The following is a 25,884-nucleotide window of genomic DNA, read 5'->3' as shown; positions in this document are numbered from 1 at the left end:
CATAAGAAATAAAATATCAATAAGTAAATTAAGCATTAAGATTTCAGTGTGTCTGCAAATATAATAAAATTAATTTTTCACCTCAAAAAATATATTAGCTCTCTGATATTGGGATTCAAGACTAGAGTTTATTGGGAATGTCCCATTAATTTTTTAGAAAATGTGGAGGTTACAGGAGGGGGGAAAATGCCAATTAATTCAAACAAAAATACATACGTTCTTCAGAAAATGTTTCTCAGGTCTAGGATAGGAGTTTGAGAAGATGCAGATGAAAACGAAACTCTCAAATGCACCTTCCTTCAAACAGCCCATAGACCAACTGTCAGGGTATTCATCTGAAACATGGGGAAACTTAGGTTCCCACATCCCACATCCAAAGCTTACATGAAGCCAACTGCAGACTTCTGTCTATACTACAAAGTGTACCCACCTAGGGCATTTTTACACAATCAAGTGCCACAGGGCCAGGTGCCGTAACGCTTGCAGTTGTATAAGCAGTGAAATGCGCGTCAGTGCTAAGAAAATGGCAGTGGTGCACTTTTGAACTAAAAACACATAAAAGGTGGTTTAGTTCAAAAGTGCACTGCCACCATTTTCTACACACTGACGTGCATTTTGCAGCTTATACAACAACTGCACGCAGCACAGCACAGTTCATATCAGCTCACGTTTGGAGCAGATTTGATTAATCAAGTCTGATTAATCAGATTAATCAGACTTGATTAATCAAGTCTGCTCCAGGCAGCAGATCTCCGGTACATCACAGAACAAAAAAGCATGCATATAAATGCCCCTAGCCATGGAGGCAAAGAGCTCCATATCTAGTAATTTACTCTGCCACTTTTTTGGCCAAGGCACAAAATAATGGGTGTATTAGTGCCTTACATTTTGTCCAGGGTAAAAACTAAGACAACAAGGCTTAGAGGCAAGTGACCAAAATGCATGAAACTATAGTGCAACAGAAAGCTCCTTGTCTGGAAGGAGCTTGCAGAAAAAGTAAAATTAAACTTATAAACAGTTTTCCTAAGATGAAGGTCAATCTTTACTTGAACTTCCCAAAATAATGAAAGGAAATACTCTATTAGGGTTTTCAACCTTTTTTGGTCAGGGTACCCCGGCAGTCAGTTAAGAAGCGGGGAGTCCCCTGGCATCCAGCCGACCAGATAGGGGAGTGGTCCCTAGCAGCCAGTCAATGAGTTCCTTCCAAAGTACCCCCATGGGTACATGTAGCCCTGGTTGACAACCCCTATTCTACAAAATACATTTTTGACAAGATCAGCTCATTTAACTGCTTTAATCTTAAAAGACCATAACCATTTATTGCTGGCTGGAAATGCACTGAACTGGTTTAGAAAATAGTGTTGATTTATACCGCAGAGAACAGAACTTTCAACTCTTTACTGGAAACCAGGTGAGTGTCAAGAACGTTTCATCTTACTTTTTATGTCCTACAATTTGGATAGCTGCAGACAATAATGATCACTAGGTGGATTCACAGCTAGTGGACTGATTCACAGCAAATAATTTAATGCATCTTAGCAATCCATGTGCAATTTAATGTGCAAAAATACTTACTCATAGTACTCTTCCTTGTATGTGTTATCAAAAATATCAACATCACTGTCATTGACTTGCCAGTAAGGAGTCAAGCCATCTAAGCCACTTGATACTTTACAATCCATGACCACATGAGATCCTAAATAAAACATTTAAATATAACAATTAAAAATTTTAGATTACAAAAGGGGAATGACAGAAGTAGGTAAGCAGTTTGGGATACCAAAAAAGTTACCTAACAACAGACTAACTTTTCCAGGCATACTCCATACTCAACATACAAACATTGCATTTGCTCAACATCAATCTTTGGGGCAGCAATATTCATTGGAACGCACGCAGGGAGCCTGCTCCAATGTGCTGGAAATCCAGCATGTCAGAGCAGACACAATTGAATCTGTTGGACCACATACCCTCACCCATCATGTGCATCAGTGGCACAGCACACTTCCACGTTGAGAAAATGGCAGCAGTGCGCTTTGAACTAAAACACATTTGATGTGTTTTTGTTCAAAGTGCACTGCTGCCATTTTCTCAGCACAGAGGCGCATTATGTTGCTCATACAGGTGCTTCTGATGCAGTGCCAGGAGCTTTCAATTAGCATGGCTTCCTAATTAAAATTGCCCAGCCCCACATCAGGAGCACATGTAAAAATGCCCAAAAGGCCTAACGTTACTCAGTTTCTAAGCCACCACAGAATCTTCTGAGATCCCACGGTTGCAGGGAAGGAGAGCAGGTTTTGGCTTATATATGAATAATATAACTTGAATCACTCTAGATATTGTAAGACATATTACTTTTTCATCCTTCAAGGGCTTGCTTTTCCACCCTTGGTGACCCACAAGCAGTAACCTGATGAAAGAAGCTGGAGCTGAGGGTTCAATTAAATAGAGACAATAGTGGAATTCTGCCAAAGCAGTATCAGGTTTGAATACTTCTACTGAGGAATAACATTTAGTAAAAGTATGGCTTGAAGTCCAAGTAGCTGCTTGGCAGATATCTGAAAAAGGTACACTGAACCTACAAGGAAGTCAAAGAATCTGCCTGAGCCTTTGTGGAAATCAACCCATCACTAAACTGGGGAATTTAATATAGCATAGTACCCACCTGGACAGTCTCTGGGTTGATATTGCCCAATCCTTCATTCTCATGCCAAATGCTATTAGTGTCTATGGGAAATCTTGAAGCATTTGTGCAACAGGCCCCCTTCTATTTACAAAGGTACATCTCATGTCTGCTTACCTTTCCCTTGTTTACTATGTAGTTCAGGAAAATATATTGCTGAATAACTTCATTTGGCTTAAATGCCCATAATCACTTTGGTTAGCACTTTGTGCTTGAGAGATTACTTCATCCCCTAAGGAATGCAGTACAGGGAAGAGTTTACACATTATTTCCCCACAGTTCTAGCTGATGAACGTGCTAAAGTAAGTTTTCATAGGTAAGTGCAATAGGGAATAGGCTGTTGGGGTTTCAAAAACAAGGGTGAGACATGCCAGAAGCCCAATCAGATCCTCTAATACAGATACATGAACTAGTGAAGATGTATAAATAAAGTCATTAAGGAACTGAGTGTAGCAGGGTGGGAAAAACTGTAGCTTCCAGTGAGAAGAAGATCTGTAGAAATAGTTGCTAATGTGCTCCAACAGAGCATCCCTATTCTCTGTAGAGCTCAAGAGCCCAAGATATTAGTGGAGATCTTGAAGCCAACACTGTTCACACCAAATCTTGAATCTCTTCCCACTTAGGAATATAGGGTATTGATACACGTACTTTTTTGTCCCACGACGGACCAGAGAGCCTCTGCTTTGGAGCAGATTTGATTAATGGAGTCTGCTCTGCATGTGAGCCGATATGAACTGCACTGTGCTGCGTGCAGTTGTATAAACAGCGAAATGGGTGTCAGTACACAGAAAATGGAGGTAGTGCACTTCTGAACTAAAGCACCTTCTACGTGTTTTAGTTCAAAAGCGCACCACCACCATTTTCTGTGCTGACACCAGTGCCGGATTATGACATGCTGAGGCATGCTAAAATATGTCCAGCTTAAGAGGCCCCATATGATGAAAATAATCCACAAAAAATGATTTTTATGAAATTTTAAGATGAATTATTGTTATTTCTGCACAAATTTATGAACTCAATATGAATACTAACTAGGGAACCATACATGTGTTCTAGCGAACTGCCCATCAAGAATGATGGGGGTGGGGAGGGAAAGACAGAGCACTGCCACCCACCTCCCCACGCCACCGCCAGTTCCCAGGAGCTGGGGGGGAAAAGAGAGAGGGAAGCTTGCATGTGGCAGCTGCTGCCGTCACTCACCGCCCTGCACCGCTGTCACTCTGCAGCTGACCTCGTGCCACTCCCACCCCCCCGCTCTGCATCCAGCCGCACAACAACCCTCCCCCCTGCCCCCCCTCTGTGTGGGTGGTGGGTGGCAGCGCTCCATCCCCACCCTTCTCAATGCAGCACTGGCTGGAGCCACACCTCCCCCATGATCATTGCAGACAGATACAGACAGATGAACTAAGCCCTTTATGTTTCTATATATCTATAGATAGATATTTTTGTCATATTAAAATGAAAATTTCCAGGTATTTTTTTTTTTATTTAGAGACCCCTCATATTGTGAGGCCCTAAGCTGTAGCTTAATTATTTTAAACCTAAATCCAGCACTGGCTGACACACATTTCACCGCTTATATAACTGTGAGCGTTGCAGCGCCAGGTGCTTTTTAGAGTGCCCAGCGCTGTGGCGCTTGCATGTGTAAAAGTGCCCATAGATTAGTTTTCTGGAATCTTTCCTGTTCTCACACAGCAGCATAGGAAATATTCTACCAAAATAATCTACTCCAGATAAAACTATTCCTTACATCTAAGGAACAAGAACTTTAATAGAGCTGGATGGTTGGGGGTTTTTTGGCTGTAACTTTTCAAAGAAAAATGAAAAACTGAACACCAGAAAGTTTTGCAAATTTATAATTGATCTCAAAAAGCTTATTGAAAAAAAAGAAAAAGAGTCAAAGATACTTCAACATTTCCTAATGAAAATATTTGGATTCAAAATTACTGCATTTAAATACTTCTTTCAATTAGATTAAAACCACTATATGCTCAAAAATGCAAACAAAAAAACCGTTTTTAATTTTTATTTTTGGAAGTGCTTTCTCAGATCTAATATCTGTGTCTGTCATCTAAACTCAGGCTGTATGATACAGGGAAGCAAGATTTGGGTGAAAGAAGTTTCTATTGTCAAGTGGTATGAAGTCTCTTAAACAAAGTAAGGGTTTTTGATGGACGAACAAAAACATCAAATCCAGGTAGTAAAAACTGCCTCAACCATGTCAGAGAATCACTTCACAAAACTCAGGATGAGAAAAGAGATCGTCCAACTGAGGTGATACAGAAAGCGGATAGATTTGCTCCTTAGAAACTAACCAGTGTGTGGATATATACGTATACACTACATACACACTATTCTTGCCTTTTTCCAATCTTCTGAAACTGAGGAGTGTAATTCCTGCGTCCACAAGGGGTGTGCTTAGGTGCCAAATGACCCAGAGCCCACAAAGGGCCAGAGCTGGAGCTCAAGAACCTAGGATCCTGGTGCAGTGAACCCCAGGCAGTGGGAACCAGCTAGATTAAAAGTGAGCTAAGGCCAGGAAGGGCCCAGGTTCAGACAAAGACGAACCCCAAAACCTGTATCCACTTCCTGGGGCAGACTCCTTATGAAACTAGAACATCAAGTTGTGACAGGTGAGATAACCATAAAGGGGCAGGACCCTGAGAGTCTCAAAGCAAGGCTGAGGAGTTTGGAGCCGAGTGGCGAGCCACGCCAGGAACTTTGTTGCACCAGCACTGAATATTCAAGCTACAGTGAGACAATGATATATGCAAAGTATTATATGTTTATAATACTGGTCTCTGTGAGTTCTCACAAAGCAATAGCCAATGCCTTTGCAATTACCTTGGCCATCTCTGTGTGCTACAGGATGACTCTCATCGAGTCCTACTAGGGATGGAGTCACACCCACATTCACTGCCAGTGCACCGCTGAGAGCTCTGGTCTCAGCCATCACACACATGCACAGTGAGCCTACTGCAGGTGTGCAGTGAGGTCTCTACCATCATTACATGCCCCATTTTCCCCATCCCCATCCCAGAACTATTCTATTCTACTGATTTGAAAGCATCCAGCCTAAGCAATCGCTAACCAGTTCTCTCCCTATACTAGGTTGGTTATCTATTCTCACTGCTAACTGAGCTTGTGATCTGACAATCAATCTGTTTTGAAGGATGACTTAAAGGCATAAAACCTTTCAACCTTCTTCACATTGTCCATTACTAGCTTCCCCTTTCCACTCAGTAATGCACCTATGCTTTCTTGGTCTGTCTCTTCTAATACAATTCTAATTCCACATATCATATCATATATCATATCATATAATGCTTTTTATTGCCTTTTGTATGTCTTGCTATTTGCATCTTAGTCCCAGAACCAGAACCAGAGAAAAATAAGTTTTGGCAGCTTCCACTTATTTTATTTTAATAAAACAATTTTAAAAGATTCACAATACATAATTAGTGCACATTAATAATATGCACATATAATAAATAAATAAATAAAATCTCAGTGTTAAGGAGTTCTCTCTCACACTTAGGGGTCATAAGAAGTTGAACAACATGCTTGTTCTGTTTTTTATGGCAAAAGTACATCATAAAAAGTATTAGGCAAATATGCTTTTCCAACTGACACTATCACCCAGAAAACTCTGATCTCAAGCCTACAGCCTACACTGCCTCAGTGAGATACATATGCGTAAGCAAGCAAAAAAAGCCTCAGATCCTCAGGCAAAGTCTTGGGCCTACTGAAGTCAGTAAAGTTTTGCCACTGACTTCAAAATAGCCAGGAGTTCAACTGTGGTATGCAGTGCTGTGTTAGCCGTTTGTCAAAAGATAATTACTTACCAAAGTCTACTTTAATAGTGTTGTTGTTTGGATAAATAAATACTGGTTTTTTCTTCACTGGAGTTTCTGACAAAGAAGATTATCATAATTATCATCAGCAATATTATTAAATATTATCAGACAACCAATACTTATTCCACAAGCTACCGTAACAATACTATTTCTGCAGTGTTTTGTTTTATTACCACTTGGCAACAGTGTTACTAGCTAGCATAATTATCATATACTTAAAGGGAATTTCCAAATTTTCACTTGCATACTTCTAGCAAGAGATTTGTTATTGTTTGGCCAAAGGGGTTAACTCTAAAGGTAAAATTTAAACACAACATTTAATTGTAATACATAAAAATTCTTAGATACTTGCAAAAGTAATTGGCAAGAAGTATAGACAAGATACCTCTTGGATGTTAACCATTCATCTGCTTCACATATATTTTAAAATCAGGGGCACTCAACCTTTCTGCCTAAGGGACTGAATGGGCAGTGCCTGGTCCGCATGTGGGCCAGATCCAGCAGGTGATCCCAATTCAATGCCCAGGGCAAGCATGGTGGGGGCTCATGCACAAAGTGGGCCAGGGGGGCAGCTCAACCCCAAGCTGGCCCTCCAGGGAAAGGGGGCTTGCCCCACCCCTGCTGTGGGGAGGGGAGGAGGAGGGGGGAGACTGACACAGCCTTAGCCTAGCCACACAGGGAGGGGGACGGGGCTTGCCTTGGCCCAAGCCCAGCCTCACAGGGCTCGGGGTTTGGGAGTTTGGCAGCAGGGAAGGTTGCTGTATTAATTGCCATCAGTTCCCCGCTACCAAATTTTCCAACCTGCATTTGGCCCATGGGACAGAGGTTGAGCACCCCTGTTTCAATCTACTAAAATAGATTTAATCTAGTTGCATCTGTATTCCTAGACATAAACCAAGACAAATCTCCCAACTGGATCATAGATAGATACAGGAGGGACACCAACCCAACAATTGTTAGTGCAGACTTAGTGAAAGGGCACTTGGAGGGGCTGGATGTGTTCAAATCAGCAGGCCCGGATGAACTTCATCCAAGGGTACAGAAGGAATTGGCCGGTGTCATAGAGCCTCTGGTATGGCTGTTCGAGCACTCATGGTGCTCCGGTCAGGTCCCAGAGGACTGGAAAAAGGGCTGATGTGGTCCCTATTTTCAAGAGGGGGAGGAGGGAAGAACTGGGAATCTATAGGCCTGTTAGTCTCACCTCTATCCTTGGGAAAATGCTGGAAAAAATCATTATAGATCACATATCTGGGAGCCCAGCAGGGGAAATAATGCTGAAAGGAAAATCACCACAGATTCATTGCAGGTAGATCCTGCCTGACTAACCTTGTTTCTTTTTATGACCAGGTCACAAAATGCTTAGACGCAGGAGGCGAGGTAGATGTCATCTACCTAGACTTTAAAAAGGCCTTCGATATGGTATCTCATTCTGTTCTTGTAAATAAACTGACAGGCTGCGATACAAATGATTACACAGTCATGTAGGTGGCAAATTGACTTAGGGTTCTCACCTAGAGAGTGGTGAATATGGGTGAATGGGTCAATAGCGACTTGGAAGGATGTGGGCAGTGGAGTCCCTCACAGCTCGGTCCTTGGGCCAGTGCTATTCGACGTCTTCATCAGTGCCTTGGACAAGAGCACCTTGTCCAAGTTCAGAGATGATACCAAATTATAGGGCAAAGTTAACACACCAGAGGGTAGGGAACAGATCCAGGTGGATCTGGATAGGTTGCAAAAAATGGGCAGAATGAAATAGGATGCGGTTCAGCAGTTCAACAAAAACAAGTGCAAAGTGCTGGGCTAAAAGAACCACCAACACACTCACAGGCTGGGGGATGACCTTCTCAGCAGCACAGGAGTGGAAAGGGATCTTGGAGTTATAGTCTACTCCAAGATGAACATGAGTTGTCAATGTGACAAAGTGATCAACAAGGATAAGCACACTTTATCATGCATTAGCAGATGCATGATGAACAGGTCCTGGGAGGTGATGTTTCTCCTTTATGCAGCACTGGTCAGGCTGTAGTTGGAGTACTGTGTCCAGTTTTGAGTGCCATGCTTCAAGACGAATATGGACAAACTTGAGAGGGTTCAGAGGAGGGCCACTCGTATGGTCAGAGGCCTGCAGGCAAGGCCCTATGAGAAGCAACTGAAGAACCTAGATCTCTTCAGCCTTCTCAAGAGAAGGCTGAGAGGTGATCTTGCAGCTGCCTATAAATTCATCAGGGGAAGGCAGCAGGAAATAGGAGATGCTCTATTTACTAGGGCACCCCCTGGAGTAACTAGGAACTATGGCCACAAATTGATGGCAGATTTAGGTTGGACATTAGAAAGAACTTCTTCATGGTAAGGGTTACCAGAATCTGGAACGGACTTTCAAGAGAGGTGGTGCTCTCCCGTACCGCAGGGGCCTTCAAGAGGAGATTGGACAAGCACCTGGCTGCAGTTCTCTGACCCCAGTACTCTTTCCTGCCCAGGGCAGGGGGTCAGGCTTGATGAACTACTGAAGGTCCCTTCCGACCCTAACATCTATGAATCTACGAATCTATACGGTAAAAGTGTGTCCAGACAGGAATACTTCATGTATACTAGACAGGAACTATATCGTTCTACATGGTTTATGAAACCCCTGACAGCAAATAACTGTTCTTACACCACAAGATTGGGTTCTATTCTTTTTGAACTTTCACCACAGCCAGGAGCATTATTATCTAAATCAACAGATTAAGCACAATGCTCAAAGATAGCAATTTCAACTTTAAGAAAACTTTTCTTGTGGGAGAGTGGTAATTTTCATGATAATTCATCAGATGTCAATCAGCATATGAGGTAGAAATATTGCATATACAGATGTAGCAGCTAAGATAACAGTGGTAAATGCTACACTCAACGTCAGCAGCAAGCCTGACCTCCTCTTGGATGTATGCAAGTATGGCTGATAACACAAACTTGAATACCAAAGCAACTTTCCTATATTACCATATAAGTTTTGTTGGAGCAAGCAAACTTGCTCAGATTCTGCAAGCAAACTGATCATCTAGATCATAAATCTCAGCAGATTTTGCTTTCATGGGCTCAGCAGGGGAAAAAAGCCATGATATTTTTATTGTATTAGTATGAAACTTCATTTGTGCACTCCATTATACTACTTCTTCCACCATAACCCCCAGCTCCCCTAATCCACAATCCATTAACCATTGCTCCAAACAATTTCTCCCTATTGATTCTTCCTCAAGTATCATGCTCCATTCTAACAGCATCTCCCAGAACATTGGCTGAAATCTCACTATCCCCTCTGACAGGTACTCAACATTTTCTCTTCTATCTGCAACTTTCACTGAAGCAAAAGGTAAAAATTAGGGATAAGGGAAGATATTTCCAGATGCTCAATCTGCCCTCTCCCTCTGGGAGCTTGTCAAACGTCACAGACCTTACCAGGTTGCTTAGGAAGATGGAGCTCCACCTCAAAAACTAGAGCATGTTTTACCAAAAGCTGCAATTCAGGCAGACCTGCTTTTCAAGAAGCTGTATTTCTGAACCTGAAAGGCAGCCACATCCTTTCCTCTGTAAGGCAGGGAAATGAGGCAGTCATAGGTGACTTTAGGTTTTAATGTTTTGTGCGTGAATGCTTTATAATGACTCAGGCTGTCATAGTGATAAGACAACTGGTCTTAAATGGTTTCCAGTTCTAGACATTGCTCCAAAAAACAAGGAGTAAAAAGTTAATAAATTAAGAGGATAAAAATGAATCCTAACAAGGGCAGACAATTTCCCCTTAAGGTGCAGAGTCAGGATTCTCCCATGCCATTCACTGGGTCTATGGCTGTGCTTCATATTAGCACCCAAAGAAACAGATGCAACCAATGAACTTCTCAAATTTAAGGATGCTGTACAGCTGTGCATCTATTCTGCTAGAACAGTGACCATCTTTTGTCCCCAACTACCTACACAAAGGGAAGCATAAATAACCCTTCCCTGAACATCCCAGGTCAGATCCGTACATACCTTTGTAGGGATGACTTTGCAGTATTTTTCACTACACCTGGCACTGGCTTTTTTTTTTAGTAAAGTCAACCATTACAGTACCAACAAGGTTATCATAAAAGCAGAACTTTTGCCAGTATATTTAAGCCCTCTCTCTCATTTCCTCTGCTATACCAGATCCATCCAGGACTTGGGATCTCAGTTGAAAATTCATCAATAGGCTAAACATAGAAATTGAGAACAGCTACACAGTTTTTCAAACTTCTCTTCCTTCATGTGTACATAGAAATAGACCTCAAGTCCATTTCTATTCAAATAGAAGTGGCAGACCTATTTTTAGTAAAGGAAAAGTTTAATTATCCTAAATATAATACAGAAAGCAAGGGGGAGGGACAAAGGGAGGAGACTTTGTGTTGGAGTAACTTTACAATTGCGATTTATTTCTAACATTCAAGGAAGGACTGATTTAGAAATGTCAAACATCTGTGTTTTTCAGAACAGCTGCACTATTTGAAGAGTTTTTTTAAATCATAACAGTTACCTTCAACATCCAGATTAATGGTCCGTGAAACATTATAAAATTTTCCCATATGCATGTACGTTGTGAGGCACGTGTAGTTTCCTTTATCTTGTAGAGTTACGTTTTTAATAGTAAGATAGGGCTGACCCTTTAAAGGCTGAAATCGTGGATCTTCAAGTAATCCAGGCTTACATTCCTAAATAAAGCAAAATAATAAAAAATAACTATAATATAGTGCTAAATTACATAACATGATAATTAAACATTTGCTAAACAAAAAACTGTAATCTTTTAACGACATAAAACATATTTCCCCACCCAGATCAAAACTAAAATACATTTTTGATCATTGATTAGACACAAAGCTTTAGTCATGAAACACTGGCTTTAGTAGTGAAACACCGACTAGTTATTCTGTTTTAAAAAACAGACAGTCAAGTACTTCACTTTTTTGCCAAGAAGTTTTGGCTTTTGTTTGTTTGTTGTTTTGTGGGGGTTTTTTTAAATACCCCAGATGGATTTCCTTATCCCATTCTTCAATTTTTTATTTGGTTTAGAGAGATTTTATTAGATTGTAGGACCCCAAATGTCTTTTACCAACAGTAAGAGTGTGGAGTAGAACTCAGGCCTCCTGCATAAAACATTAATTCAAGAGCTTAAAAATGTTTCCCTTTTACTCCAGGAAGCATATCACGTTCACGTTTCTAAACAGTTTCATTATGTTCTATTTAAAATAAAATTTAAGGAGCTTTCCAATGAAAATGTCAAGAACATTTTTTCACAGGGCTCAAGGGAAAGGGCTGAGAGGTAGACCGAGTCAGAAGAATTATGGTCTCTGCTCAGGGGCAGATCCAGGATTTCCTGAAGGGCAGGTGTGAAAGCAGTAACCTGTGCTGCATGGATGGCTGCACCCCTGCTCCCAGTTTCCTTCTCCCCCCACCAGTGAGGGTGCAGCAGGAGCCTTTAGGAACTTGTAAAGCAGGTGAAAGTCTCTCCTTCCTTCCCCTTCATACTCAAAGGCACACTCCCTCTGCTCTCCTCCTGCTCTACCACCTTCTCTGCTGTCTCAGGGGGAACAAGGAAAGCTCCAAAGCTGCTTCTGTTTGTCACACCCATGCTGTGCTGGGCTCAGCTGGCAATGGAGATCCAAACAGCAGCAGTGGGGATGGGTGAGGGTGAGGTTCCTTTTTCCTGCACCTGCTCCCAGGGGACTGGTCAAGGAGAAGGAAACTTCTCCCACGATGCTGTTGCTGCTGTCCCTATTCCCAGCTGAGTCTAGCCACATGCAGCCTAGCTGGGCCAGGCAAAAGTAGCTATGGGCCTTCCCCCTGCTCCAGGACTAGCAGAGAAAATAGCAGCAGCAGGGAAGGGAGCAGGGAAAGGAGAGGGGACAGGAGAGAATTTTACTAGAACACCTTATAAAGTAGTATTGTGATTTGCTTCTAAAGTAAGATGTTTCAGCATCAAAAATGTGTAATTGCACTGTAGATAAATTTGTAGATAAGAAATCAATGATTGCACTGTAGATAAAGAGAGATACAAATTATTCACTACTTACCATACAATCGAATCATTTGTTTGAGTATGAAGGGGAAGGAAGGAGGGATTTTCATCTGATTTAGGGGCTTAAAAACATATTTAAAGGATGAATTGCTCTAATTTTGTACAGTGTTCCAGAAGGCTTATTTATTTATTTAAAGAGCATTATATTTAAGACCCAACCCTATCAAAAGTAATGCAAGTGTATCACTGCCTAGTTCCATGAAGCCTTCTGCAGCATACAATGCATAGAGATACAATTTCTCCATCAAACTAGAGCTCACACTATATAAGATTGTAAAAATCCCCAACCTGAACTGCATCTAAAAGTGAATGGGAAGGGAAGGCAATCTTTGCAGCCTAAATATGGCATGCTCCTATAAACCAGCTCAGCTATGCAATCAGGCTACCACATGGTGATAGGTGTAGTTTTCAAGTTCTTCATGTACAGTGCAGTATAGTAATTTAAATCAATAAGAAATGCATGGATCACTGTAGCTATATACAAATTACCAATAACTGAGCTAAAAGGCAGATGGACACTCAATTACAGAAGTCACACATTGGCAAAGTATAGGCAAACCTTTTCCTTCCTATGACTAACGCAGAAGAAGCCATCTCCTGAAGATGATTCCTGTGGGAAGCACTTCCACCTCATTTAGCCCAAGATTCAGTTTACCCTTATTTAAGGTTCTCTCCTTATTCAGACACATGAGCCTTCCTTTCCACAGCCACCAAGGGAATCCTTGTAACAAAATTGTGTTTGCATGGCAAGCCAACCTTTCCCCTGGAAAATTTAGCTAGCATATAGCAGAATCTACCACTTTCCAAGTCTGTTTAACAAACAGACATAATCCAACAAAATCCAATGAACTGGATTTTTTGTGAAACTGAACCTGCCGTAAAAGTGTAAAGTGTCAAAAGTGTTTATAAGCTTTCAGTAGATAAAGTATGTTCCTGAACAGACTTTTAAGATTAATAAGCCATAAATATATATAGATGATGCACTATTTACCATACAACTGAATCACTTGTTTTTCATATAAAACTATGAAAAACAAATTATTGTATTCTATGGTAAGTAGTGCATCATCTATATATTTTTATCTACAGTGCAAATCACACATTTCTGATCTAAAAAGATATCTACAGTGCAGTCTCACATTTCTGATGCTGAAACATCTTGCAGATTGCAATACTACTTTGTAAGGTACTCTGGTAAAAATAACCAAGTTGCTGGCAAGATGTCTACTCCAGTTTCATGCATAGACTCACATACTTGCTTTTTTCCATTGCCATTCATAGGTCACGTCTACACATGCACTGAAAGTTACTGTGCAGTATGGGCGCACATCTACACATGTGTGCCTGTACTGTGCAATAACTATGGTGACTTATGCCGAGTTGGGCATAAATTTGCTACCTGCACAGTAAGGCACATGTAGACACCTTACCAGTCAGTGACATTATGTATACACTCCAACTTGAGAGTAACTTTACTCTCAAGTCGGAGTGCACACAGCATTACTACGCTATAATGTCTATGTGTGTAGACACTGGTCTAACAACTGCTTACTGCGCAGTAACTTATTGCACAGTAAATGCATGTGTAGACACGCCCATAGTTACGTCTCTACAAAAATGGACATAATACAAAAATCCTCAAATTCAAATGCAATACCTTATACCATTGTATTTCAGAAGCAGTGTTATTTTCATCTTTAAAATACCCCAGAAGAGGACATGTAATCTTTCCAGCAGTTAAGGTAAACACTTTCTGGTCAAACCTTGTATTTTCATTAAAGCATAAATCATTATCATTCTTGAAAACGCTTAGTTGTACATATGTTTTCTCAGAGCTGTTAGCTTTCCTGTAATAAGAAGAGGAGCAAAATTAGATCATAAATGGTATGCCCTACATTCCCAGCAAAACAAATTAGTGCTACTAAGGTTCTGGATACTCTACTGGAAAAGTAGAAATGGAAGTCCAGCCAAAAGCAAAGCTTTTTAAAAGATGAGTTTTTAGTTAGACTTTTAAAGCTATATTTAAAACGACATTCATAGCTGAAAAATCTTAGCCAAAGCCTACCACACAACTAATCAGTTTTTAAAAAAATCACAATAACAAGCCCAATCCCAAAGACTTTGTAATATCCTTCATCTAAGTGACTCAATATGTGGCCTCTTAAAGGCTTGAAAAATGTATTTGGTAAAGCTAACTACATGACACACAGGCTTGATTTTTACTTAAAGTTACTGACTTTCAGTCTGATAGTTTTTTAAAATGTATATTGTTTCAATATCACATCTAGTAAGACAAGGAGAACTACCTCAGACAGGTACTTTAAAACAGTACTGCCATGTTTATCCTCAACAAACATTTCAGTCTCCTTTTTAGTGGAATCAAACCAATGGATTCACTAAGGGCAAGTCATGCCTGACCAACCTGATTGACTTCTAAGATGAAATGACTGGCTCTGTGGATACTTTGATTTTAGCAAGGCTTCTGATACAGTCTCACACAATATTCACACAGGCACACTAAAGAAGTAAGAATCATCATTATCCACTTTCCAAATCATCCAAAATGGTCTGTAAGGTGGATAGAAAACTGGCTGGAGGATCAGCCTCAGAGGGTAATAATCAATGGCTCAATGTCTAGTTGGCAGCCAGTATCAAGTGGAGAGCTCCAGGGGTTGGTCCTGGGGCCAGTTTTGTTCAATATCTTCATCAACGACCTGGAAGATGGCATTGAATGCCTGGGGATTACAGTGGACAATAGGCTTAATATGAACGCACAATGTGCCCTTGCAGCCCAGTATATTGTTAGCTTTCTTGGCAACATCGGTAGAAGTGTTGCCAGCAGATCAAGGGAAGTAATTATTCCCCTTTATTCAGTACCGTGTCCTGTTGTGGGCACCATGCTACAGGAAGGATGTGAACAAATTGGAGAGAATCCAGCAGAGGACAACAGAAATGGTAGGGGGCTGGAGCACATGACCTATGAAGAAAGGCTGAGGGAACTGTGCTTATTTAGTCTAAGAAGGGATTTAATGCCAGCCTTCAACTAGCTGAAGTGGGGTTTGAAAGAGGATGGAGTTAGACTGTTCTTAGCGGTGGCAGATACAGAACAAGGAACAGTCTCAAGTTCCAGCAAAGGAAGTTTAGGTTAGATATTAGAAAGAACTCTCTCACTAGAAGGGTAGTAAAACACTGGAACAGGTTACGGCAGAGAGATTGTGGACTCTCCATCCTTGGAAATTTTTAAGACCTGGGTAGACAAAGCCTGGGAGATGATCTAGTTGGGGATGATCCTGCTTTGAACAGAGGGTTGGACTAGATGACCTCCTGAGGTCCCTTCCAACCTAATTTTCTATGATTCAATTAAAACGATGTCATATCTGTTATTCATAGCAATTAACTAACCTCAATAAATAATTACAAAGACAGTTTTTTTTAAATAAATTTTACACTTTCCAAAACCTTAAATTTCCTAGTACTTACAAGGTACTTTAAGATGAAAAATTATCAAATATGATTTTACATTAAATACTACCAATATGAAAGTAACAAGCAACATAGGCAAGTATCAATAGGTAAAAACCAATAGCTGAAGAACTAATGCATCCCATACGAGTACTAATAGGAATTTTTTTTAATGGTAGAGTAACATGAGAATACAGTATTGTACCAAGTGCATTAATGATCAGTCTTTCTGTTTTTTAGGGCACTATCACATTTAGAAACACAGGACCTTACCTTATATTACATGTATAAAAACCTGAATCTTCTAAATTTGCAGGGATGAACCAAAGAAAGTTTTCTCGCTGATGAACTCTGGAATGCCTCTCTGTGCTTACTGGTATATCACTACCATTCCTATACCAAGTCAGATTGTAGTCAATGTTGTAAAATTTTGGACAACTGATAGCAACAGGCTCTCCTTTGAGCACAAAATGAAGACAGGTCTCGCATCCCTCTATTTAATATCAAAGAAAAATGTCAAAAACATAAGCAGATTTTTCACAATGATAATGTTAATATTTTTAGAATATTCTTAGGATGATATATGACTGATAAGCTTTCTTTCAATGACAATTTATCAGCAGTAAGTTCGCAAATGTATCTGCATTTAGTCATCATTTTCCATTTGAGGACTTCAACTCACCCCTACTTCAAACTATGCAAACATCTCTTAAAGGAGGTGACAATACAACCTCGTAAATTAGTCACATACTCTCAATGTTGAGGGTAATATACAGAGATGCTTCTAATTCACTGGCCATGTCAACCTTCACAATCTATTTTTCTAGTCCTTTTTAATTCAAGAAAAACAACTCTTAGGATGCCTGTACATCTGTGTCAGAGCAGACACGATTAATTGAGTTCTAATGAGAACACTCCAGCAGCCCACCAATGGTGGTGGGGCACTTTAACTAAAGCTCGTTGAACAAGCTCTAGTAAAAACACCCCTGCCACCAATTATAAGTGCAGGATGCTGAATACACGAGATGCCGTGCCTCCTAAGAGTGCTCTAATTAAAATGCCACCCCTGTCCCATCCTGGAGCATGTATATAGACCCCCTTAGTTCTCATGCAAGATACTAGACTGAAAATGTAGAAACTGTCCTTCACAACTGCAGCCCAGGCAGTGGAAGTACACAGTTCCCCCCTGCTGCCAGTCAGACACATTTCTGCATCTGAGAGGACAAAACAGGCTAGAGAGAACAGTACAGTTGTCAGTTTTTGAAACTATAAGAACAAGATAATCCAATGAACAGAAGTCCCAAGTCAGAACAATGGTCCATCTAGTCCACTACTCTGTCTCCAATAGTGGCATGGCATAGATGCTTTAGAGGAGGAATATTCATACCAGGTGTATTTGGCCTTATCCATCCCCTGGCATACCCTTCCTGATATTGACCAGAATTGGTTAGGGATATCAAAGGATCTATCTAGAACAGTCAGTGAATTTAATAGCTAGCAGTATACCTGTTCTTCATTAATCCGTCTAACCCCTTTTTGAACTTGGTTATATTATCTGACTATAAGCTTCTGTGGCAATGAGTTCCACAAGTTTACTACACACTGGCCACATATACACAAGACACTGACTGCGCAGTAGCCCAAGACTACTATCCAGTAGCCGTGTGTGGCAGACAATGCTACTAAGCAGCAGTCTCGAGCTATTGCGCAGTCAGAGTCAGGAAAAACTGTTTATTGGCACTACTGCACAGTAACTCAGGTTATTGCAGCCATTTAGTACTTGTTTATACAAGGTAATCATTAAAATTCACAGGAGAAAATTTTAAAACAAACAAGAGAAGTACTTATCTGTTTTTCTTTTGACACACTGGCCACATCTACAGAAGACATTGACTCCACAGTCATTACTGAGTAGTCATTTAGTACTTGTTTATATCTAGTACGTATACTTGTTTATACAGGTACTGAATGGATGTTTGGAATGTCAGTAAAGACTTTGCAGTCAGCGTCTCATGTAGACACAGTACTTACCTTGTTCATTTTAAACTTTTCTCCTGTGAATGTTAGTGATTACCTCCTAATTCTTGTATTCAGGGAACTAAACTAAACAGAGATTCAGCTAAATCCATGAACTTGTAAATCTTCAAGCCAGGTCTGTAGTAAATCAACATTTCAGGCCAAGAAGCTTTTATTTTAGTGTTTGATGCATATGCTACCTTTAGTTCTGCAAGTTGCCCCATCTCATCCGTACATCAAGATATCTATTTAATATAGCAAATGTGAATGTTACACATCAAACATAAGCAGGATTTGAGTTGGCTTGGGTCTGTAATAAGTTAAAGCACAAGTATGCTGTGCTTAAACAGTAGTGACAGACCATGCAAAGTCATACCCAATGACTAAGAATGCAATGCTTACTACAATTATTTTTAAGAAGTCAGTTTATCATGATTAGATAAAAGACACACCAGGTGGCTACAGAGAGGATCTCAAAGCTTTCAAGCTTCTCTATAAATTTGAAATCCTAAATTCCCATGAAAAACGCTACAAAACCTCAGTCTCAGACCAGGGTATACTAAATTCCTGCTATAGCACAAACCGTCTTGTTTGTTTTTTTAAAGAAACCCAAGTCTTTATTGATCTTCCACTTAACAACGTTTTCCTTTCTTCCAATTTAATTTTCTGAACACTACTGTAAGGAGAATTCCCCTGAAACACCTGGAAATATGTAACTAGCCATTAGATAACTTCATATGACAAGTAATCACCATAATAATATGGATAGAAAAAGAAAGTTCTGGTCACTGCCTTGGCATTCAGCATTTCAAATTTTTGGACAGAAAAAGGAGCTTACAAGGCCAGAGTGGTCCATAAAATATTAATCTTTTGAGAAATCGTTGTCCCTGCAGAATCCTTCAAATTCCTTGGACCAATGGAAGACATTCCTTTACTCTGACAGGAATTAGGGAGGAATGTGATATAAACAGTCATTGTAATAAGATTATAAATATAATATCCAACTCCAAATCTAAACAAGACGGCACTCTGCTAGACACTTTTTCAATCAAGAATCAACTAGTAATAAGCAGAAAGCTATCAGTATTCATATCAGTATGACATCCCAACCCAGGACAAAAAGTACTGTTACCCATTAGGATTATACTCATTCACAGTGTACTGAGATACATACATCTAATATAAGTGTCAAACTCATCCGGTCCCCAGCCATGAGAATGGTGGGGGGCAGGTCCATAGGTCAGATCAGACCTGTGGACCTGTATACCTGAACCAGCAGCTGCTTCAGGCAGTCTAGAAACTGTGGTACATGCGACACAGGTCCCAGTGGCTACAACAGACTCTGTGCAACACAGTCTGGCCAGAGCACCACGTGCGGTGCCTTGCTCCAGCCAGTCCAGAGCCCACACTACACACAGTGCCTACAAAAACTATCTGCAGCGCAGGTTCTGGACTGGCTGGAGCAGGTGCTCCATGTGCAGCACAGTCGAGCCAGGCAGCCAAGGACATGCTCCATAGTTTCTACTCTGGCCAGGCTGTGGCACCTGTTCCACCCACTCTGGGATCTTCACTGGACAGCACAGATCCCAGAATGACTGGAGCAGTCACCAGATCTGGTATGCTGAGGGGAGGCGTAGGAGGTGGGGAGTAGAGGGAAGAGAAAAGAAATTCATGGGCTAGATCTGGCCTGCAAACCAGTCCCACACTACAGGCACACATTGTGCCTCATATGGATCTGATCAAATCCAGGAGCAGCACCTGGAGTCAATGGTGGAGCTCCATGAGCCAGATCTGGCCCACAGGCCATATATATTTGTCACCCCAATCTAATACATGTTCCTGTTTGCTCATTATCAATGTGCTATTATAAAGGAGGGCCATGTAAATTTAGAAACGTACACTTCCAAGAAAAAATTAAAAACACATTTTAAAAAATGGCTCCCTCCATATTTGTGAAATTCCCTCCATTTTATTTATAAAACCATCCTATCACCCATCAGTCTGTCCATTCCATCTCTAGCATTTGTATATTTTGTTGGATAAAAAGACAACATTCCCTGTTGTGTGTGATGAAAATGAGTTAAGTGGTGACACAACACATGCACACACACTAATCACACTAATTTTAGGCATTAATCATTAAGAAACATGTTTAACTTACCAGTTGAGTATGGAGAAACAAACAGCATTAGATAGCAAATGTACCACAAAAGAGATTTCATGTTTTGCTACAAAGGGAAAAAAAATTCCATTAATATGTTAAAAATGTCCTGGCTGCACTATCACTTTTATACCTCACTGTACCTATTATGTGGAAAAATGAGTGTGATATGGCCCCTCCTGGCACACACAAGTCACAGTATTAACTGGTCCATATAGAGGGCTCGGCCTACACTTTGTACCAACATTATATCAGTATTGGGTATGACTCTTTGCTGGTAAAAGCATTTCCGTAAGTGCATTTATACTGATACATCTTATTTCAGAGTCCACACTGGAGCAAGCTACGGTGGCATATGGACTTTTGTAAAACAGAAAAATGCTCTGAATGTATAACTATGCTAGTATATTTAAAGCAGCAAAGGTTTTAAGAGCAGACAAGCCTGTTGTTCTCTGTTAGAAAATTATTGCAATGGACATCTGAAGTGAAGGGGAATGTGCCTCTTTTGGTTTTCAGTTATAAACATTCAGGACTAAATATTCCAGAAGGTGGCAGGCAAGTTATCATATACTAGTAATCATGATGTGTTTTAGTTGTGTAACGCTGAATATCTAGAGTCAATGTGTATTACAAACCTATGTTCCGCACCTCCTTCTTGTATATCAAGTTAAAAAAAAAAAATCTTCAAAGGTTTTTAGTCACTGTGTGGTCTTTCTGTTAGTTACACAATACCTATTCAAAACATTGCATCACATTACACAGGACTGATGTCCTTTTCAATAAAATACAAGACACACAAAGGTGTGTAAGACAGAATACGTCAAACAGCCTGTTTTGTCTATTCCAAGCATATCGGCTGAGACTTCAAACAGGTCATATGCTGGGTTCTATGTTGAGAGGATCTAAATGTTTTTAAATATGCATGCTCTCAAAATCTGCCAAAGATGAATGTTCCTGTTTGTTTATAAAATTAGCATAGATTACCATTTTCAGTTAATAGGAGTTTCTTACGTAGGTTTCCCAGAAAACACTGCAGACCCTTCTCCACTAGGCCAGAAAACAACCTTCTAAATTGGAGGGGAGGGGTTCTGTTTATTTTTAGATAAAACTGCATAATTAATGAACAAATGTTTGTGCAGTGTTAATAATTAACCAAAATAAATGAACTGTATGTATCCAAGTGAGATTTTCTAGCAGACTTGACCAAAAAAAAAAAATCACGGTTGGGGAAAATGAAGAGTTCTGAGCATTCCATGATCTGAGCTCTAGCTCACAAAATCATATACATCTCTGATTCAGTTAATCTATAAGGTGCATCTCTACACTACTGTCAGCCTGAGAAATGGATGGTACAACATAAATTCTAGGGTTTATTGGACAAAATTTGGAGGCTCTACCCCAGATAATAACAAGCTTCAAGTATGCATTCCCTTTAGATATGTAACTTGATAAAAGACTCTTACCTTAGTCTTCATTTAGCTGCCATACATATATTTTTGCTGACATTTGCCAATGAGGTTGGTCATCATTCTTGGAATTTAGACTTATCTGACAAAAAAAAAAAAAAAAAGCCTTATAAAAACCTCAAATGCATCATGTACATAAGAATCACCCCCAAATCACCAAGGGCAAATTTCCACAGACATCCTAAATATAAACAGGAAGAAAATATCTTTGCATACAACAGCGATACACAGCTTTTAAAAATTGGCAATGCTCAACCTTTGGCCCATGGAGCAGTGATACCCAGTCTGCAGGGCTCTCCACAAGTCTGGAAATTCGGCATCGAAGAAGCGGTAGCAGTGTTAATTGCCACTCCCCAGCTGCCAAATTTCCAGACCCCTGGGAAGCCCCATGGGCCAAATGATGTAGGCCCACGCACTAGATCATCAGTCTGCAGCTAAATCCAGCATTCAGGATCTGGCCCATGGACCAGCCCATACCACTCATGCAGCCCATGGGGCAGAAGGTTGAGCACCACTGCTTTAAATGGAAAGGTGAGGGTAAAATTACACCAGATGTCTTTAACAAGCCCCTCCCATCCTGCACACCGGATACGCCCTGCAGATCAGCAGAATGGTAAAGCAGGCAAGCACAGGATGCCCTGCCACTACAAGAGCCCTAGCTATCAGGTGCTACCAGGAGTAGAAGGGGCAAGGAAAGCAATTCTCCTTGGCCCTGCAGCCTCTAGACAGTGCCCTCCTGTCCTTTTCATTTGCTGCTTTTCAGCAGCTGCCAACTGCTCATTGACATCCTGCCCTCTTCCCCAGCAAGAGAGATGACAAGCCGTAAATCACTGAGCTCCCTACAAGCAGAGAGACCCAAGAAGCAGCCCTCTTGTGCTCCTCTGGTGTAGCTCTCCAACCAGGGGGTGAGAACACCTGTATCCTGACCTATTTTTCCAGGACTAAGAATTTCCCAGAAAATCTTAGTGCTGGAAATGAACTGTCTGCAGCCACAGAAAGACATTAGCAACCATCTTAATTGCAAAGATTGCTTTATATCTCCACTTTTGACCTGAAAAATTGTTCTGGTCCAAAGTTTGCTATGCTGGATGGAAGTAATCATGAACATTTTTTTTTTCCCAAACTATTCTTGAGCTACTGGTTATTTTTAAAATGCTCACTGATTTGCAGTTTAAAAATATTTGTAACAAGTTGACCTTTGAACTAGAAGCAAACTACTCACTTCAAACTTCCTAAAGTTAATGCTATGAAAACACAGCATTAACTGAATTTGAAGATTATTGACTCTCTGTTCTGCATAATTTGCACCCCCACCACTCCTGACCATATTTGCATCCTGGGTGTGAAGACTGGTGTCATGGGTTCCAACAAGAACAGGAACAGGCACTGTATTTGTCCAACTGCATCCTTGATGGGATACAGGATTATAAATAAATAGATAAATAAATAAAAAAACCTTTCAGCAGTTCACCCTAACCCTAACCCTTCCCTCAGTTTAAATGGCAACTACCTCATCGTCCTACAGAACTGCAGTTTTCAATTTTTTTTAAAAAGGAAAAGTTTACTGGAGTTAATAAATAATCAATCTATCATTAGAGTCTACCACATGAACAGAGGGTGACCAGTAAGCTCTGTGCATTAGTTGGAAAAAACCCTAAGAAATGAAAATTAATTGTAGTCAACTCAGTGATGCCTGTTTGAGCCTGAAACAGCAGCTATTATGAGGTAAAACCAGCTAGCCTACATAAAAAAAAAAAAAAAAAGAAAAATCACTAAAATTCAACTAAATGTTAATAATCAATTTGGTTAAAATAGTGCAAAAGACTTCACAGGCATTTTATGTTAGCTTAAACAAGGGTTTCTTTTCATTTTAGCCTTGGATCCAGGGTGTCAAACTTCTCTGGCCCCCCGAGCCAAAGGAGTGGTGCAGGACTGGTTCAGATGGATGAATGGTGAGAAGCCAGCCCCGCTGGCGAGATCAGCCCCACAGAACCCCCCTCTGCCATGGCAGATTCAGAGCCTGCAGTGCCCACTCCAGCTGGCGTGGGACTCAGTGGGAAGAAGCCTTATATCCCAGGCACTTGGCCGCTGCCACAGGAACAATGCCAGGATGCTTCCCACAGTGCTGCAAGGGCTCCAAGCTCCACTGCTCTTCCCTGGTTGCTTGGCTGGAAAGGGCAGCAGCACAGGAGCCCCTGCAGCACTGCGGCTTCTTCCCATGATGGCAGCCAAAAGCCCAGACAAGAGCAGCAGTGCTGGAGCCATTGCAAACCATGGGAAGAAGCCCGATACCACAGCTTGCTCCCACTGTGGCAGCAGCCACATGCCCGGAAAAGAGCTGCATGCTGAAGCTCCAATCACACCATGGGAAGAATTCTGGCACTGCAGGAACAAACTGTGCTGCCAGGCATCTTCCCATGCTGTTGCTGGTCCTCCAACACTGCAGGTCTACCCAGGCACCTGGCTGCTGCTGCGGGCCCATCATAGACACTCAGGATAAAAGTCTGCAGACTGGATGACCTAGCTCTATAGGCTGGATCCAACCTGCAGGCCGTATATGTTTGTCAGCTCTGCCCTAGATAATTAAAGCTAAGCAAGCCATTCAAACCAAAATAAGTGTCCGCACACAGGTAAGCATTGGCTTAACAAAGCTTAGAAATCAAATTCAACTTTCTGTAGACAAGCCCTAAGCTTCTCCAAATCTAAATACAATGGGTGTGGTTAACTCAGAAGCCACAAGAGATATTACTTCACCATTTGGGAAATGATGCAAATGAAACCCTGCTTATGTTATGCACATGTATCTAGTCACCTTCCACAACGGTATCTCGATGTAGCCCCCATTACACGAGGGGAACTCTCTCATGAGGAGGGTAGTAAAGCACTGGAACAGGTTACCCAGAGAAGTTGTGCAATCTCCACCCTTGAAGATTTTTAAGACCCACAGCTAGACCAAGCCTTGGGTAGAATAATATAGTTGGGGGATGGTCCTGTTTTGAGCAGGAAGTTGAACTAGATGACCTCCTGAGTGAGGTCCCTTCCAACCCTAATCTTCTATGCTTCTATGATTCTAAACCACATCATTTTTTTTAACACTGTAGTCACCCCCCCGTCATGTCAAGAATGCATTCCCATGTCTACTAAGACAATTATACAGGAAAGTCAATGAGACCTTAGGCATTTGCTTCAAAATGAGTTAGTGCTGAAACCTTGCCAGCCAACGTCACTGCACAGTAGAGGAGTAATGATCTTTGGCACAGGATCTGTGCGCACTTGGCACAGCTGCTTTAGAGGCGATTTGCATTTTTAATAGGAGCAAAGTCCAAGAAGTTCTTGCAACATCCTGAAGTGGCTTTGCCAAAGATAGGAGAGAAAAGGCATATCAAGACAAGAACAAAGTACCAATCACTTCAAAAGCTTATTTGTACTTCTATTCCTGACCCACTCCTGAGATGTGATGATTCTAAGTTTTTCAGGTGGCAGAAATTCAAGCTGGTTAGTCAGGTTAGCTGGCATAGCAACCTACTTTGAGAATTGACAAAACCCTACCTTCTATAAACATTGTGTGTAGTGTGAAGGCTTCTGAACACCTCCTGCATGTACTTTGAGTAGCTCACCACTGGCCTGAAAGACCTCCCTCTTCTATTCCAGGACCTCCAAATGTATGAATCACTAACAAGTTGCTCAGCCTGAGATGGAAATAAGGGATACCTGATTAGTCAAACAGGCTCCCTGTAGCAGGCTGTGAGCCGGAGGCTCCAGCAAAGCTCTAAGCAGTAATACTAATTGCAGCATGCTCAGGAAAACCAGGTCAGCTGAGAGAGATAATTAGTGGGCACAGGAAGTAAAATGCTTCCAGGGAGGGGAAGCCAGAGACAAGAGGAAAGGAAAGGGAAAGAGAGTGAGAGTGGCCTGCGTGGCCAATGGCTGTTTTACTAGACCAGGGACTTTCAGGGTCTGGGAAGAAACTCAGGTGCTGCAAGATTGGGAGCAGCATCATGAAAGGGAGCTGAGTTGCAGACAGCCTGAGAGGAAAACCTGCAGCCAAGAAGGAGCAGTAGTACCTTGTCAAGGGATGAAGATGACTCAGACCTGTAAGTTAACCCTTTACCGCCTGTGCTTGGGTTAGAGTTTGAGGACTGACTGAAATAGAAGGGTGCCTGTGTGACAAG

General features: G+C 41.1%; 1 protein-coding gene across 3 annotated transcripts in view; it reads right to left on the bottom strand.

Annotated features, from left to right (window-relative positions):
• The window catches only part of LOC149874680 (interleukin-1 receptor type 1-like), a 56,868-nt gene that overhangs the window by 11,912 nt on the left and 19,072 nt on the right, over positions 1-25,884 (bottom strand). For all 3 annotated transcript variants that reach the window (XM_090020703.1, XM_090020694.1, XM_090020712.1), the window contains 7 exons: positions 21,710-21,794; positions 20,247-20,313; positions 16,343-16,562; positions 14,265-14,454; positions 11,066-11,240; positions 6,529-6,594; positions 1,576-1,696 (listed from right to left, as the gene is read on the bottom strand). In XM_090020703.1, coding sequence (XP_089876829.1) covers positions 1,576-1,696; positions 6,529-6,594; positions 11,066-11,240; positions 14,265-14,454; positions 16,343-16,562; positions 20,247-20,313; positions 21,710-21,721 — 851 coding nt within the window. In that variant the 5' untranslated portion in view covers positions 21,722-21,794. The remainder of the gene's footprint in view (positions 1-1,575; positions 1,697-6,528; positions 6,595-11,065; positions 11,241-14,264; positions 14,455-16,342; positions 16,563-20,246; positions 20,314-21,709; positions 21,795-25,884) is intronic.

This window comes from Crocodylus siamensis, chromosome 1 (assembly GCF_052110815.1).
Source record: "Crocodylus siamensis isolate JL-2025a chromosome 1, ASM5211081v1, whole genome shotgun sequence".
Taxonomy (NCBI): Eukaryota; Metazoa; Chordata; order Crocodylia; family Crocodylidae; genus Crocodylus; species Crocodylus siamensis.
The sequence above is the reverse complement of the archived record's forward strand: the minus strand, read 5'-3'. Positions and strand labels throughout refer to the sequence as shown.